The 17718-nt window shown below is 45.1% G+C and overlaps 1 protein-coding gene across 3 annotated transcripts in view; it reads right to left on the bottom strand.

The window, feature by feature from the left end:
• LOC119170881 (lysine-specific histone demethylase 2) overlaps positions 1–17718 on the bottom strand; it is a 215402-nt gene that overhangs the window by 150242 nt on the left and 47442 nt on the right. For 2 of the 3 annotated variants that reach the window (XM_037422162.2, XM_075886483.1), the window contains exons 6-7: positions 15154–15295; positions 4350–4430 (exon numbers count right to left, since the gene is read on the bottom strand). In XM_037422162.2, the coding sequence (XP_037278059.1) occupies positions 4350–4430; positions 15154–15295 (223 nt within the window). The remainder of the gene's footprint in view (positions 1–4349; positions 4431–15153; positions 15296–17718) is intronic. The other variant, XM_075886484.1, reaches the window with a different exon arrangement.

Raw genomic sequence — 17718 nt, 5'->3', positions numbered from 1 at the left:
TCGGACCACAACTTACAGTTCGAATTATACATAAACTCGAATTATTGACGTTCAAATTAACGAGCTTTCACTGTACTGAAAATTGAAATTTCCCATTATGTAGCGTTCATATAGGCACAGATTCTTAAAATAGTGATTTATAGGGACTATGAAAACACTATAAAACACCTTCTTAACCTTCAATTCATGCTCTTATATGAAAGTGGCACGATAGTATGGTCCCTAGAATATACTGGCCAGTCTGCCATCTCTGCGCCGTCCCCATGCAAGTCCATGTCGGCGCCGCTTATGCATGCGTAGGGCGCACTGCAGTCTACCGGAGCGCGTTTGTGGCGCAATTGCATACGCTGAGCAGGGGGGGATCGGTGGCACATCGTGCCTTGTATTCTATTATTGTACTCCTGGATGAACTACTCCTTCCATTTCTGTTTGAGTGGGCAAAGACTGAACCGTGTTTAACAGGCCAAAGGTTACATCCAACGTTATTTCTCTTCGAGGCACTCACGTGACCACAGTGGTGGAAGCAGCCACTTAATAAGCAGGACGCGGTTGCTTGAAGTAAACTAGAGGGCATAATATTAAATTTTTTGTGTAATTAAACAGGCTTCCATTACACACTCAAATCTCGTTATAACGCAGTTGAAGGGGAGCCACAGTTATTTCGTTATATCCATTATTTCGTTATATCCATTATAACAGTTCGTGGCAATGTATGCTCAGATGGGTGCACACCTATAAGCATGCAAAGAAGGAAACCGCCTCGCGGCCCGATGTACCGCGACGCGACCACGCGTGCCACGGAGAATAAACTCAGTTGAATCTCATTATTTCAAACTTTCGTGGAACTTACGCTGAGGTCCCGTCAAAGCTATGTGTATTCCATTAAGCGAGAACGCCCGGTAATTAAAACGCGCAAGCACTTGCGACGGTTAATTCGAACATACCGCACTCCGGAATGCTCTCAGCACCATGCCCAATCCCGCGGCGGCACCTCTCAACAATGCGCGTGAAAAAGGAAAAGAAGAAAGGGAAAGAAAAGACTGGCGGATTGTTTGCTCTCTCTTAAATGCCGATCTGCGACGCGCCTGTGCCACGCTTCTCCCTTTTCCGTCTCTGCACGTAGAGACCCTTCTCCTTTCAAGGTCACATGCGGAGAGAGAGAGAAAAAAAAGCTACCATGGAGAGTCCTCCTTTCTCAGTGCAGAGAGTAGCAGCCATGGTAGCAGCGGAGACGCAGTCGTTGCCGTCAACAGAGGGAAGTTGCTTTGCACCGCGGCGCCGCTTCTCAGTCATGTGACCCGCTGAGCGCTTCCTCAATCCTTTCTGCTGGCTATGAGAGGAGGACAGCTCTCTCGGCCGCGTGACGGGCGTGACTATAAGGTTGACGCGGGAGTTTTGAAAAAGCGGCGCCGAACGATCGTCAAGCTCCGCAGAAAACAATATACTTAACACACTACGGTCGTTTTTTTTTATAGACTATTTGATAGACTAACTTAGCTCGTTATATCTAGCTACCAGTCAATTATACTTCATTACAACGAGGTTTAAAATGCATGGTTCTCAATGGAGCTTTCAAGGGGAATTTCATTTACTTCGTTATATCCATTATTTCGTTATATCCTGTTACGTTATAACGAGGTTTGAGTGTAGTATAAGTACTGTTAACTTGTTCTCACAAAGGTATGAACTGTTTGTAAGCTCAGTTTTCCCGCCCATACGTAAAAATTTCTGAGAATAAAAACGTCATACCATGTTTACTGGGCTAAGTCTCTGAATAATACAGATTGGTTCTTGGTGATGTCACAGAGAAAAGAAAACACAATGATATTTTCAGAACGAGGGGGAAAATTCATCACACACGTTCGTATGCTTCAGATAAGGTCATTTTTATTTTTTTTATGCACTGTAAACAAAGTTCATAACATTTAGTTCAAATGATGCTATTTACGGCCAGACAGTGTAATGATGTGAGAAATAAGTTGTTCCTCAAACTTTAACAGTAGAACATTCGCACAAAATGCTATCGGAAACATATGTGAACCAGCCTCTCACGCCATCAGGAGCATATTACTGCTCTCGTGATTCAGGTTGTCGTTCGTGTTTTCTGCCTTCTTCCCCATATGCGTTTGTTCTTTAAAACTATTGAAGGCTGCAGGAATGAACACAAAATAGGTGCAAAGTGGGCATTATTTGCACAAACAGTGGATGATAGTTTCAATCTATGCGGTCGCACACAACGCAGGAAAGTTAAATGTACAACTGCATGCACAAGCTTTCCTTTTCTTTACCACTGTTTCACATGCTCACGGAAGACACAATCGTGGCACAATTAAAGAACATTTAACAAGATGTGCCACTCAATGTCATCGATCCACCGCTCACTCACCTCACTTGTCTCGCACTGCAATTATTACTTTGCTTTGCTACGTTTGTTTTTATTGGCGTATAGGGACCGCTTAATTCATGTTGTACATGCCCAACAAGGTACTTGACGTTTTTTTTTTTCTTGAACAGCGAACATACATGACGGACTTGCCCTGCGTTTCGCCTTTCACGTTTTCGCAAGCGCACACATCATTATTGAGTAATAAAAGAAGGTAGACATGCATAATAAAACGATGCGAGAGCTAAACCACCCTGAAAGAGCCTAAAGTGTTTCTCTAACAAGCGACGGCAACAGCAGTTTTGCGTGAGAAGGCAGGAGCAAAGTACCAGTTTATTTACTGCTAGTGCAGGTTGGAAGCCGGCTAAGAAGTGAAAAGGTGGGCGCCCAAGGCGTGAACACCACCACTAGTTTGTATGCAATGTCACCATTTGTAAAATAAGCAACAATGCAGAACTTTGACCTGGAAAGGCGCGCGGACGCCAAAGCGCAAACCGCTGCGCCAGCCCGTCCGTAGGCGTACAGTGTATTAGAAGACCCATTCTAGTACACTGTAGTAGGCGGGAGTCGCGGAAGGGGCATCTGCTCAAGGAAATCCGATAGCGTACAGCGCCACCACCGCATGCATCACCGAACGGCGGCAGCACAGAGAGCGGAGACGACAGACTAGCCAGTATATTTTAGGGACCATAACGATAGGAACGCAAAGAAAAAAAAAATAGGCATTTGCCTGAAATCCGATCTTCAGTCCCACAAACGCCATCTCAACATGCATTTGGACACTGCTCATGAACTTTCTGTGCGTTTTTTTTTTGCATTTTGAGGAATAACAGCCCGAAAATTGCTTCAGTCCCCAGAGCTGCCGTATTCCGTTACACCCACGCTTTGCAGAGTATACTAAATCAAATCCAAAGGACTTAGCTGCCAGCCATTCTTCCTATAACGTCCCAATTACTTGCTATCTTATTCACTGCTTCTCCCTTGAAGTGGATTTCATTTTTTAGCACCATGATCAACGTTACGGAAAGTGCGCGAAGTGTTAATGGTGGTAGGAGCTTGAATGAGTGCACCACGTCGCAAGTGACAGCAGTACATGGAGGCTCGAAAGATTGCTTGGGAGCAGATTCAGTGCAATGATCCGTTTTGAAACAGTATGGCGCAGCACTTCCACTCCTGTATAAGGGTGGACCCTTCCAGACTTGACTCCATTGGGATTAATCATAGAACACACGGGCCTTAGGCCGCTCCCCCAATGTTCGTGAAACTAAAATCTATGCCATGTGCCGCCTATTGTGACTACTGCAACCAATAGCGATGCGGGTTTCACCCTTTTTAACTTGCTTTTGCTTCCCGCTTGTCAGTGGTCTTACTTTCCATTGAAGAAATACAGTGCTGTGGCTATTATACAGTGCTGTGGCTATTATAAACTTGGATGTCTCATTTTTACGATTATCCTAGTCGGCAGTACTGAACTTAGCGAAAGATTCAATATGCTGCATTCAAATTTGCATCACATCAGCATGTTCTAAACCAAAGTTTCTCATGTCACAGTTTTTGATGACAATATACTAATAAAATGCTTTGTATCACAAACTTCATCATAATGCTGAATGAGCAACAGAAAGACCAAGGATTAATTTGAACAAATGCAGAAAGTAAAAAAAAAATATTTTTTAGGACCATACAGACCATTCACATTGCCACCTTTCCCCCAATTTGAGTGACTTGCTCAAGATAAGAAATTGAGTGCGATTTTTTAGAGTTGGCACAAACTGACAAAAAAATATATTTTCTATGTTTTGGATACATTGGTTACATATTAATAATAAAACAAAAAGATAACAAAACTAATATTTTGAGTAAAAAAGGCATTGTAAGTATTATGAGCAATGCAACCGCCTTAATTTTTTCTCCCCCAATTTTGCAGTCTTTTGTCAAAGAAAGTCATGAAGCCTAGAGGCCTCACCTGGCTCAAGATAGCATTCAGAGGTGCTAGTGGTGGTCGTATCACTGGAGCCATTTTGCTGCCGTGTGCCTTTCTCGGGAGCTGTGGGAAGATAACAACAGACTTACTACACACTACAAAATACAATGTATGGCGCAATCGGATGACCGAAGTAGGGGCAAGCAAATAGTCTACAAATATATGAATGCGCAATGAGCAGAAGCCGTGGAAAGCAATTACAGCAGAATCTCGATGATACGAATTTGAAGGAAGCATGCAAAATACTCGTATCATCCCGAATTCGTACGTACCAAAAACAACTTGAAGCTTTTCATGAAGATGAACAAGAACTTTATGGGGGTCAACTACATCTTGCTGAAAAATGTCCATGATGTTCTTTTGAACTTTCCTGCCTTCACTGTGTCTCATTGAAGTGCCGCAGCTTTCTCACTAACTTCGCTGGCGCTAAAGGCACGTCTACACTTAAGCAACAAAAACAGCAAAACTCGTTGGAAGTTCAATTCTTCGTTAGTTTAGCGGCCGGGAAACTACACTGCGAAGATGACATGAAAAAATTCACCCTTGAGAATTCACACTAAAAAATTCAAGTGAGAGTGCCAGATTGGCTAAAAAATCATGTCCACGCCCGTCAAAAACGTACACATTTGTTCTGCCCCTCGTACATGCCACAACCGCCGCCACCATCGTCGCTTAAGAATTCATTCCATTTTGCCCATTTCTACTGCATTAAAATTCACACAGAGTTCTAGTGATCCAGTAAAAGCTCGTTAATTTGACACCCGTTAATTCAGAAATTCGGATAATTCGGATGCCTCTATTGGTCCCGGCCAAAGTGCATGTTAATCCATGGGACCAAACCTTCGTTATTTCGTCGGAATTCGGCTCCGCACCGCTTAATTCGGACAAATGCTGACGGCTGCTGCTACACAAAAGTGTGATAAAGCAGCGCTGGCACCACTGGAGTGAAACCGAAACCTGAGTGGCATCGCCATCATCATCAACTAGTGTGGGCGATCGCAGCGTCACCGAACGTCGGCGTCTTCTTTCTTCTCCACTCAGCGCCTCCGACGCCATTTTCCCTTGTGTTGTCGTGTCGGAACCATCTCTTCTTGCGGAGTTCTCTTTTTCTTCCATTGTGACCGTATTTGCATGCCACCACCATCGTGCGCTACAGTGATGGCAACGCCGAAAAAGCGGCAGAACTATGACGCGAAGAACTTGGCGACTAAAGAGGAAATTTTGGAAGCACTGAAGAACGGCAAATCGCGACAGCAGGTTATGACCAAGTACAACGTGAAGCGGAGCACGTTGGGAACGTACGTGAAAAATGAACAACAGATTCGACAAGCCTTTGAAAGCGATAAGTTTCATGCCTCCGCGACCTCATCGCACCTCACAGGAAGTCTTGGAGGCGCTGTTAATATTAGAGGACGCTTGCCTGAACACTCCTGACAGCTTGCGTGCTGTTGGCTATTTGGAACAGTTAAGAAAAATTGTGATGTCAGCTGGAATCTGCGCGAAAACGCAGACGACAACTACAAAATACTTCAACAAATAAAGGTATGCTTCTGCAGCTTGATTTTAAATCTTGTTTTCCCTGTTCATTCGTTAATTCGGCATTTGGTTAATTCGGACAGTTTTTCCGGTCCCGTAAAATCCGAATTAACGAGCTTTTACTGTACATGCAAAACACTGAAAAGAAACAGTTTACACCTTTACAAACGTTGTTTCTAGAGATACGCTAGCAAAACAACCCGAGCAGATGCACTGCCAGCGGCGGATTCAGTTGGCAGTGCAAAAGCGAGACACGTTTGGGCATGTCAACTCATTGCTGCTGCACCCTCTTTCCCTTCCGGTGTTCTGAGCAATCCTAATCCAAACCAGGCTCTCAAACGCGCGCCCTTGTCAATGCCCTGAGCTTTCATGTGCTGTGTGGATAGTTTCATGATAGCGTTGACACCTTTGCCGCCATGTTGAATTTGAGGCAGGTTGTTTCCACCACATGATTTGAGATCTAGAGCAGCTATCTAAATAGGTGTAGCTAAAGTCGTGAAGCAAAAGGCGATCTGCTACAGTCGAACCCGGGTATATCGAACTCGCCAAAAAACGTTTATTAGTTCGATATATGGCATAATTCGAAATAGGCCCGGTATAGGTTTTGACACAAAGGCACATAACAAACTAGAAGAAAAGTACTTTATTAATATGGTGGCTTACTTGCGTGCCCTACTGTGGAACAAAATAGTCCCGGATTTTTTTCTGTGTCAACGACTTCGCTGCCTGTGACAGCACGCACACCTCCACGTTGTCCAACGAGTCGGAGCAGCTGAGGCCGCAACCTTCCATATTCAAGCAATAGCGCCGGACCAACGCAAGTGCACTAATCACTTCGGAGGATGTAGGCAATGGGCCGTCGTCGATTTCCATATTGCTGTGGCTTTGGCTCGTGGTCGGCACGACGTCTGCAATGTAATCCTCATCCTGTAATTGGCCCATGATGCGGACATCATCGTCCGCACTGACGAACTCGTCGAATGTCGATTCGTCGATAGCACCCGGGAACTCTGCCAGCTCGTTCCAAACTTCGGCGGAAACACCTGCGGTCTCTTAAGTGCTGTCAGAATTAGGGGTGTCATCACCAGGCATGCGGAAGCCGGCATCCTAAAGCAGTTTTGGATCGTCTCCTTCTTGACATCTGCCCACGATCTACTCAACATAGAAATAGCTCCGAGCAAGTCGATCTTAAGCTCCCTGCCGACACGAAGGTTCTGCAGCAGCCTCTCCACCAGGCGCTTCCGATAGCCGGCTTTCATTGTGCGTTTAACGCCTTGATCCGGTGGTTGCAGTACAGACGCAGTGTTCGGGAGCAAAAAATGCAGCTCGATGTTGCTGAAGGTCGTACTGCAGTGGTGCGATGAAGAATCGTCCACAAGCAGGCACGCCTTGCGATTTTCGCCTACCAAATCATCATTCCACGACGATAGCCATCTGCTGAAAAGCTCCCCGGCCATCCGTGCTTTTGAGTTTGCTCGGTAGGTAACTGAAAGCGACAGCGCATTTCGAAAACACCGTGGTGCCGTGCTTTTCCCGATAACCAGAGGTCGAAGCTTTTTCGATCCGTCTAAATTAGCTGCCAACAGCACGGACACACGAGCTTTGTTTGCCTTGCCACCGCTTGTCTTGTCGCCACGACACGCAAGTGTCTTGTCTGGCAACATTTGCCAAAATAGAGCGGTTTCATCCGAATTGAAGATATTTTGGGCTCTATATCTTGCTGTGATATCTCGCCAGTTTTCCTCAAGCCATTTTTCTATGCTGTCCAGGTCCACCGCTCTGCTTTCACCTGTAACAGCTTTGCTAACGATGTCGTGCCGTTCTTTGAACCGCTGAAGCCAGCCTGAACCGCCTTGGAAATCATTCCTGCCAAGCAGAAAAGCAAGGTCCTTGGCCTTCTGCTCGATCATAGGGCCGGACACCGGGATGTTTCGCGACCGAACGTCCACAAACCACTTGTAAACGGCCGCTTCAACATCTTCGTACACAGCAGCGCGCACACGTCTGGCGCCACAGGCACCTGGCCTTTTGTCCAACTTGGCCCTGATGTCTGCCTTTTCTTCAGGATAGTACTCAAGGTGCTCCTTGGAATTTTGTACGCGGCGGCGACCTCGGACTTTTTTTCACCGCGCTCAACCCGATTGATGATTTCGAGTTTCGCGGCGAACGGCAAATTTTGCCTCTTTGCGCAAGCCATGATGACAGCGCGCCAATACAGTTCACAGAGCACCAACAGGCAACACCACAGACCACGCTGAATCGGCAGTAGCAGGCACACAAGCATAAACGAAGAAAAAATGGGGCTCACTTTTACCGCCTCCGCGGCTCGGAGAAAGCACGACGGCCTCTGATTGGCTGTAAGCGCTGCGAGTGGGCCAGGATCATTTCTAGAAGGGGGGTGTTCGCCCGCGCACAACCGGGTCTAACCAACTTTTTTTAGGGTGGCGCCGGCAGTTTTTCCCGCCACCGCGAGGGAAAGCCAACTTGCTGGGGCACTTTTGAGGCACATGGAGTTTGATATATCAGTTGTCAATGCTGTTTTCGTTCGATAAAACAGTAACTTTTGCTATATATTCTCAATGTAAACTTACCGTGTTTAGGAATTGTTCAATATACGGGATAATTTGATATAAACGGGTTCGATATAGTTGAGCTCGACTGTATCGCGTGGTGGGGAAATTGGTCCCAGGCCAATTTTTTCGCCTTGGCCTCGAAGCGTGGTTTTCTGGCCACTTAGGCATCGAAACGGGAAAAATTCTGGTGAGTTTTGCCGCATTCGCTCTCTTCGATGGCAAGGGTGAAGGGGCCTTCTTTTCACAGACAAGCATGTTGTGCCGCTTGCGTGCGCGGTTCATCACACAATCCTATTATGCACGATGGGTGGGGAAACCGTTCATGTAACACCAAATCAACCTTAAAAAAAGACCTTAACCTTACAACCTTAAACCTTACAACCTTAAACAACCTTAAAAAGAGAGACTGGTCTTAAAACTGAAATCTTTATTATTAGACATATTTTAATGAAGTGAGGTGTTATATGTGTTTCATTCTTCTGTTTTCAAAAATGCAATTACTTCGACTGTACCTCAATTATTTCTCATATTATGAAAAAATAAGTGAAGCCCAATTAGGTCATCTCATATGGGTGATTAAGTCATTTTCCCCCAATATTTTTTGGTCCAGTTTAAAATTAAGTTGTAGCCAAAGATCTGCCATGTGGAGCTATGCCATTCATATTTATGCTGTGTGGGGTCTCGACGAGGCGAGCGAGCACCACGCTTTTGGAGGGAATGGACACAGTTGACACGGTTGGTACAAACCAAGCAACAACATACATTTATTTAACTGATTTATAACGACGATATCGTCCGCCGAATTGATACATAACTCGTTATGTAATACACTAGGACATCGTTACACAATAAGATGACAAACAGGCTAACACACCCCAGGCGGGGTCGCCAACGCTTGACTTACCACGTGGGACCCTGGCGCGAAGCCCGCGGTGCTGAGCACCGGGGACCCACGCTACAGACAACCGTTCACGGTAACCGCCACGCGCGGAAGAGACTCTCTCAACTCTCGCTCGCCACCAAGGCCTGCCTTCCGCCAGCGGTATCCGCCGGCGCTACCACTCTACCAACAGTGGTACTCAAAGCGAACACAACGGCATTTATCGCCCACCAGTTGTCACCTGAAATGCGGCGTTGGGGCGAGACATGTGCACCACACGGCACAAAAAACTTTACAGGGGGTGTCAGCACCCCCACAGATGATATATATCATCATACAAAAATTTCAAATTGTGTTGATGCTCCACAATTCTGAAGTGTAATTTGATTCTCTAAATTCTCTAAATCTCGTCAGGCTAGCAAAAAATGTAAAGTTGAAAAAATCGCCATTCAGGTTTCCACACTCGCTGCAGAAATTTCCAATAGAAATCTTCGACAATAAATTTCATTGAGATGTTACCTATCTATTTCCCAGCTAAACAAAACAGCAAGTGTCTTATTTCATCCAAGGAATCATTTAAAAAAAATTTGAAATGTACAAAGCAAGATCACAGCCCCACCATGGCGAATGGTTGGAAAAGGGGGAGGGCGTCGATTCTCATTAATGAACCACCTGTATGTTAATCATTGATTAACAACCTGGATATTAGGCAGCATGCCGCCCTGTGTAATAGGTGGCTGTGAGCTGAGCGTTGCTTACGCTCAGCCACGCACAAATGTAGCGTCCCGAGACAGTGCAGTTTACAAAACTCTAGTTTACAACCTATTTCTTTGGCCTGCATTTTTACTCTATCTAGACGAATGTCGGTACAACATTTGAAAACAGAGCCGATAGGTGTGACCGCCTTTTCTAGGTACAAGCAATTGGGAAAAACAGCGAAACCACCCTCCTTATCTGACGGCACGACACAAAGTTCGTTGTCTCTAAGAAACTTGGTCGTCTTCCGCACCAAAAGGCTGTTGCTGGTAGGCTTACCTCGTAGGAGCACAACACTTTCCGAGATGCACCTGTTCGAACCCTCTGGTGAAGCGCGGCCAGCAACAGAGCGCACCATTGAAAGAAGGTCGGGTGCGGAGCTCTCTCGGTCACCAGACATCTCACAGGCTCAAGAAAATCGTAAAACGAGTTGGAGTTCGTGTCCTGTTCTTGGCATCGTTCAAATTAATCAGCCTCACCAAATCTACAAACCCCCTGAAAACGCAGTCATCAACGCAATGCAGAGTTCAACATAGAAACAGGTATGCGGCATGCTCTATGCGGCATGCTCCCGGGAAGTTGTCTATAGGACCCCCCTTTCATGAGGTGCTTGTTATGTTGGAACGACGGGAAGGTGTCTGAACGATCGCTGAGAGAACACGCTAACAATGTTAGAAACGGGAAAGATGGTTTTCTTGCTCAGCACTGCACTGAGTGCAATTGTGCGCCCCTTTTCAAGGACACAGCGACGCTGTACAAGCACAAAGATGAGCGCACCCGAGTCATTGTTGAGGCCACGCAGATGGCACGCGAACAGGAGCCTTGCATTAGCAAGCCCTCCGTGGCTCTGTCCGAGAAGGAACTAAGGTTCCTTGAAGGTTTCGTTCTGGAGTCATTGTCGAGGCCGCGCAGATGGCACGCGAACAGGTGCCTTGCATTAGCAAGCAACCTGTTCGAGAAGGTTCTGTCCGAGAAGGAACTAAGGTTCCTCGAAGATTTCGGTGCGTGCAAGTAGTTATATTATCTTTACTTTTCTGTTTCGTTTCCTTATAGATTTTTCTTTGCCATTTTTTCGTGCTTTTGTTTTTTGTTTTTCTTTTACTCATGTTCTGCTATTTGTGCCATATGGTTTTTGTCGCATGGTTACTGTCTCCTCTATATATTTTCGCGCTCTGCGCAATAAACTCAGTTGGAAGTTAGCGCTCGTGTCTTTCGTGTCCTTCTTGTCTCTGTGTCGTCGTTTTGTTCTCGCGCTATAACTATCGTCATGCCATACCAACTAGCCCTAGCTGCCACACTTCTATGTGACGAGAAGCTCATGCAATGAAACTTTGATTATACGACCCTCGGTTTCGTGACGACACGCATTTTATGACGAATGGGTTATGTCTGGACAAAACTTCCGTAGAAATAATGCACTAAAAACCTTGATTAAACGACGCAGTTTTACGCTGACCCTGTATCTTACAACTTTCAGATTATGTCCACAAGAAAAACTGCATTTACTCTAATAAAATGTCGGCCAAATATTTAAGAGCACGAAATATGAACCTGCATTTCACGAGGTTGACGATTAGAAAAGTAGAGAGTGAGACAAGATGTCTTCTTAGAATGGAAAATTTATTCTATTGGAAGTTCATACACTTCTACATACGTCTCGATCACACACGTACGTATCCGGGGTCGATACCTAGTTAAGGGGAGATGCGGGTCGAAAAACGCGAGCTTTTTTCAAAATTACCGATTTTTAAGTTTTGCCTGTTTTGATAAGATTAGTACCTCTACTGTTATGAAAAAAAAATACAGGTCGAGACTCAACTGGAAATGCTTTAAAATTGCATCTAAAGAGCCCAAGGTGCCTGTTAAAAGATCCAAAGTGTGCAGTTTTCGAGCACCTAGCTACCGATAATGCGCCGCCACTCGCCATTGTTGATCGCATTAGCCGAAGAGTCGAGCCTCACTCTTCAAGCAACAACAGTTTCCCTCGCTTATGCGGCGCAAGAAATAATAAAAAGAAGCACGGTTCTGCGCGTTTTTCGAGTGCCACGACTGGCTTATCACGTGGTACAGATCGGGGACTGCCATTGGCCGCTGCGCACCTGTATGTGCTGTGAAGCCTATTTGTGGGGTCCATGTCTTGTAGAGCAGCGCAGCTGAACAATGCTTTTCTCGTGTAATTATCTCCGTTATGAAGGAAAAAAGCATTGCTCGCAAGTGAAAGTCGTTGTGCAGCTTTCACTTGCGACCAATGCATCAAAATCAAACCATCTTGCGATCAATGCCAAACTTGCGGTCAATGCATCAAAATCAAAACGAATGCATCAAAAGTCATTGACACCCGTCAGCATGAAAGTTCGTGATACGGCAATGAATGACGTCAGCACCAATCTTGCGAGGTTGAAAGAGCTTGCAGTGATAGAACTTAGCAGGGACGACATTGCCATTCTGTACGATGGTATGTGGCACAAACATGGCCGCAAGATCGCATGAAACTGGACTTAATTTGGATTTCGCAGTCCTGTCAAACTTCTTTCTAGCTTGCAGTTGGCACAAGGCTCTGTCAGATGGAGCAGAAGTCTTGCAAGCATTTCATTGCCATGTCTGTGGGCAAAATGTCTGTGAGGAGTAGGCTCCAAAAAGCCAAGAGGGACAAACTCATGGGGCTGACGTATTTTAGTCGCAGTGGCCACTACAAGAAGCATTGTTCTTTTTGGCATGCAAATTTCATCAGATTTAATGATATCTTTAATAAATAAAAACTCAATTTTAACTCAAAAACTCGTTTTTCTTAAAACACCAATTCTGCCATTTTTTTCAATGTGCCCCTCCTTTTTCGGGCACTTCTAGTGCGAGGATCTGCATGAAATTTTGCCCAAATGTTTTCTAAAGTTTGGTGAATGCAATTATCTAGTAAAAACTTCAATATTTTATTGTATAATAAAAAAATTCTATGTAAACCTTTACAAGGGTGGCTGAAATATGGACTTTTTGCATCTATATTTTTCACGCCTATGACATATTTCGTATGTGCTTCCTAATTAGTTATTTGCATTCTACACTTTATTTCAAACATTATTAACTATGAAACATAAAAATTACGGAAGTTCAGTGATGAAAAGAGGGGGGGCAAAAGGGTTAAGGTTTTCACTTTGTCATTTAGCAGAGCTAAAAGTAAGCAACTTGCAAGAAAACTAATTATATACTTGAAATCAGCATAAAAAGTTCCATAAAGAGCTCAAGTTTCATTGCTCTAGGATGAATATTAAAAAAAAAGTGTTTTCGAGTAGCATTTCCCCTTAAGCTATATCCACAAAGAGTAGCTTCAGCCAGCCGAAACGATATTTTCGTGTTTTTCTGTCCACGGAAACTTTTCCTGGTTGATATACAGCTGACTTCCAGTCTTTGTTGCACTGGCAGTCGCAGGCTTGCGCACACGTAAGAGTGAAATGCAGCTGTTTTCACCGTGCAATATTACTTTCACATGATATGCAATATTACTTTCACATGATGTCAATGTTCATAATACCAGCGGGACACCACTAGTTGTCCTTTACAAGGCAACAAATTGCAACGTGCACAAGCTGAGTCGTGCACGAAGGCATTCTATGCAAACTTTTAGTCTGTCACCATTACGTGATAACTATGCCACAGTGTCTGACTCTTCTGACGGGAGAGGTTGACGGAAGAGGTTTCGGTTTTGTCTTCACGCACAGGCAACTTCTGGACTTTGTTTATCGGTAAAAAATTGCGCAATGGATTTGATTTTTTAAAAGATAAAAATAAAGATTTCCTCCAATTATGTAATGCTGCCATTAGCTGTCACTGGCAAGAATTACTTTAATCTACGTACCTTGCAGAGGCACAATGTCATGATGTGGGCTTATTCAGGCGCTCAATACCCGTCTTAAGAGCAAGGCTGAGTGTACTCACTGCTTATAATCTTAGTTTCTCAATTATAAGATGCTTGGTTTATACAACGATTTTGCTTGGTCCCCTAAAAGTCTTATAATCGGGGTTCCACTGGACCGTGTTGTGATGTCTGGGAACGTATAATCACTTTTTCATGGTGCACTCCCACTTAGCACCACATTTTCTAGGCTTTTGAGGACTTGGACTTTCATTTAACGCAACGGAACAAGAAATGAAAAAAATTTAATAAGGACACTAAAGGCAACTATAAAGTCGACGTTGATTGTTGAAATAGCGGTCCACAAACCTTGTAGTGTTACTTTTGTGCCAAGGAAGGGCTTATTTTGAAACAAAATCACGTATTAGTGGCCCACATCGGGTTAGCGCGCTTCAAATTACCTGCCTCAAGAAGCGGACCGGCTCACGCCACTGTTGCCGCGCACTACAATGTCCGGCATTACTGTGCGGTTGCCGACACTAGTAGCAGCAGAACGAAAGCAACGGAGCCACAGTAGCAACAACGGCCATTGATCAATTTCCTGCCATTAGCTCTGAGATTGCAGACGTGTTTTGGCTCAACTAGGCCCCACTAGATTGCACGACATGTCCACTGTACCTGCGCGAAAATTGAATTTTCGAACCACTCGCGCCATTTTCCAGAGCAACGTCCGGCGATTCTTTTTTCTATTAATCAAACAGAAACGAACAAGCAGCATTTTATTGCGTCTCTTGATGCACGGAAGGTTCTTTATTTAGTGCAGCTAGATCGATTACTTGTGATTAATTGTAAGCGGTACATCCGACGTCATTAGTATCATTTTGAGAATGGCCTACTGCGGCTGTACTGTATTCTTGTGCATTTACCTTAATTTCTCGATAAGTAGGGCGCTGCTGTTGATAATGTTGTTGTAGACATCGTCGTACATTGAGCTTTCTTTCCGACATAAATTGTTATTTGACTTTGGCGTCCCTTTAAGAATGCGGGACACAGTAGTAAAAAAGACACGTGAAATTTCTTATCGTGTCACATGAATGGCCATGCAGTGACTGGAAGTTCTCCTACAATGCTTTCTTTAGGGCATGAAATAAGCTGCCTTGAAGCAGCTTCAATAAGGAATCAAATGTGGCTCACCCTTGGGGCCCTCAGAAGAAGGGCTGATCCCAACCCCATCAGCAAAGTAGTCGCCCAGGAACTTCTGCGCCGGGGATGCGATGAGAAACGGAGGCTGCGTCAGCGTGCAGATCCACTGAGGCTGCATGGCGGCCGCAGCATTCTGCACAAAACCAGTGGCTGAAGATGAGGACATCTGCACTTTTTTAGCAGTCCCCTGCTATCCTGCACAAGGTGTGATTACAGCAGCTAATTAGGGCTTGGAGAGTAAAGCAGTAGGCTTGGGGGAATATATGTGTATACTCAAATTATTATTACAGTATATTCACATTTGCTTTGATTCAAATGGAACGAATACACAGACACAGTCGAATCTCATTAATTCGAACACACTTAATTCGAACTTCCGGTTAATTCAAACTCACAATGAGGTCCCGTCAAAGCTATGTGTATTCCAATGGGCGAAAATGCCCGATAATTCGAACGCGCAAGCACTTACGACAGTTAATTCGAACATACCGCGCTCCGAAAATGCTCTCAGCACCCCGCCTACTCCCACGGCAGCACCTGCGACACCTCAACGCTGTGCGCGAAGGAAATTAAAAGGAAAGAAAAGGCTCCGGTGGTTGGCTCTCTCTCAAATGCCAATCTGCAACGCACCCGTGTCACGCTTCTCCCTTTTCCGTCCCTGCCACGTAAAGACCCTTCTCCTTCCAGAGCCGCGCGTGAAGAGAGAGAAAGGAAAAAAAAAAAAAGCTGTCGCTGGGTTGAATGAATGTGTAGTTGAAGGAAAGGAAAAAGGCACTATCTTCCGCAGCCCTTGCCCCTTGCGGGAGCACGGCTCTGCGCCTTGAGCGAGGGGGGGTCTCTCTCACACGCCTGTGGCCGCGCTTCCCCTTTCCCGTCCCTGCCACGTAACCCTTCTCCTTTCAACAACGCGTGCAAAGAGAGCAAAAAAAAAAGCTGCTGTGCAGTATCAGTTTTTTCTCAAATGCCGATCTGCTTCTCTCCGCGTGGAGACGCTCCTCCTTTCTCGTCACGTGCTGCATGCTGCATAGCAGGCGTTGTCGTCGTCTTTAGAAAGTGTCGGCGCTGGACATTTCTGCGCACAACTTTTCTTGCCAGGAGAATGCTGAAGCCGAAGTAGAAATGCTTTGCAAACTGCATGCGAAATTGATTGACTCGCTGCAAGACAAACGTGTCCAGACGTGCATCACCGATTACTTCAATTAATAACGGACGTCCTGTGATTTGTGAATAAATGTTAGTCTTCTGAAACTTCCCTCCCGAGTGTTAGCTCAATGCACATGTCCCACTGCATGGAGGGCCCTCCGTTTATTTAGCTTTCATTAATTCAAAGTTCTTTTAATTCGAACACATTTTCAGGCCCCTTCAAGTTCGAATTATCTAGATTCGACTGTAGCAGAATCTCGTTGATACGTATTCGAAGGGAGCACACAAAATATTCCTATCATCCCGAATTCGTATAAACCAAAAACAAGTTAAAGCAGATCATCAAGATGAACAATGAACTTTATTAGAGTCAACTACTTTGCTGAAACAAAGTCCATGATGTTCTTTTGAACTTTCCTTCCTTTATTGCCTTTCAATAAAATGTTGCAGTTTCCTCACACATGCTGCTGCCTTTACATAAGGGGCGTTCACACCTGGCATGAAAGGGAGCGAAAGCGGCAGCACCTATTAGAAATTTAGTCGGTTTGCCCCATAAGCAGCCGGGAAAACGCGTTGCAAAGTCTATACGAAAAAAATTCAGACCTGGGGAATTCACCCTGGAGAATGCAAGCGAGAACGCCAGAGCAACCACGAAACACCTCCGCGCCCTTCAAAAATGATCACATTCGTTCTGCCCCTCGTATACAAGCCACCACCACTGCTTGAGAATTTATTCATACGCATTAAAACCCACACTGAGTTCTAGTCATGCATGCAAAGTACTGAAAAGAAACAGTTTACATTTTTACAAACATTGTTTCAGGGGATATGCCAGAAGAAATGACACGAGCGGATACTGCAGTGGTCACAGATTGAACCGGCAGTGCAAAAGTGAGACATGTTAAGGCATGCCGACTCACAGCTGCTGCACCTTCTTCTACTTTAAGTGTTCACAGCATGATTCAAACCAGACTCCCCATGAGCGAGTCCTTTTCAAGGCCGTGAGCTTTGTTGTGCTGCGCGGGTAGTTCACGATTGCACAGATGCGAGCCACCGCCAACACCTTTGCCACCATGTTGAATACACAGCTGGTGGTTTACATCACGTGGTTTGATATTTAGTGCAGCTGGTGTAGCCAAAGCCATAGCAGAAAGGCAATCCACTATCACGTGACGGCAAAATTATTCCCCGACCGATTTTTTCGTGTCAGCCTCACGGCATTGTTCTTCAGCCACTTTTTTGGCGGCGAAGCAAGGAAAATTCTGGCTAGTTTTGCTGCATTCGCTCTTTTCGAGAACAAGTGTCAACGAGCCTTCTTTCCACGGTCAAGCTGCATCGGGCCACTTGCGAGCAGCAGTCAATCGTGCATTCGTATCATCTGCAATGCCTGGGGAACTCGTTCGGGTAACATTG

Source organism: Rhipicephalus microplus, chromosome 2 (genome assembly GCF_043290135.1).
Source record: "Rhipicephalus microplus isolate Deutch F79 chromosome 2, USDA_Rmic, whole genome shotgun sequence".
Classification (NCBI taxonomy): Eukaryota; Metazoa; Arthropoda; class Arachnida; order Ixodida; family Ixodidae; genus Rhipicephalus; species Rhipicephalus microplus.
This window is presented reverse-complemented; position numbering and strand designations above follow the sequence as displayed.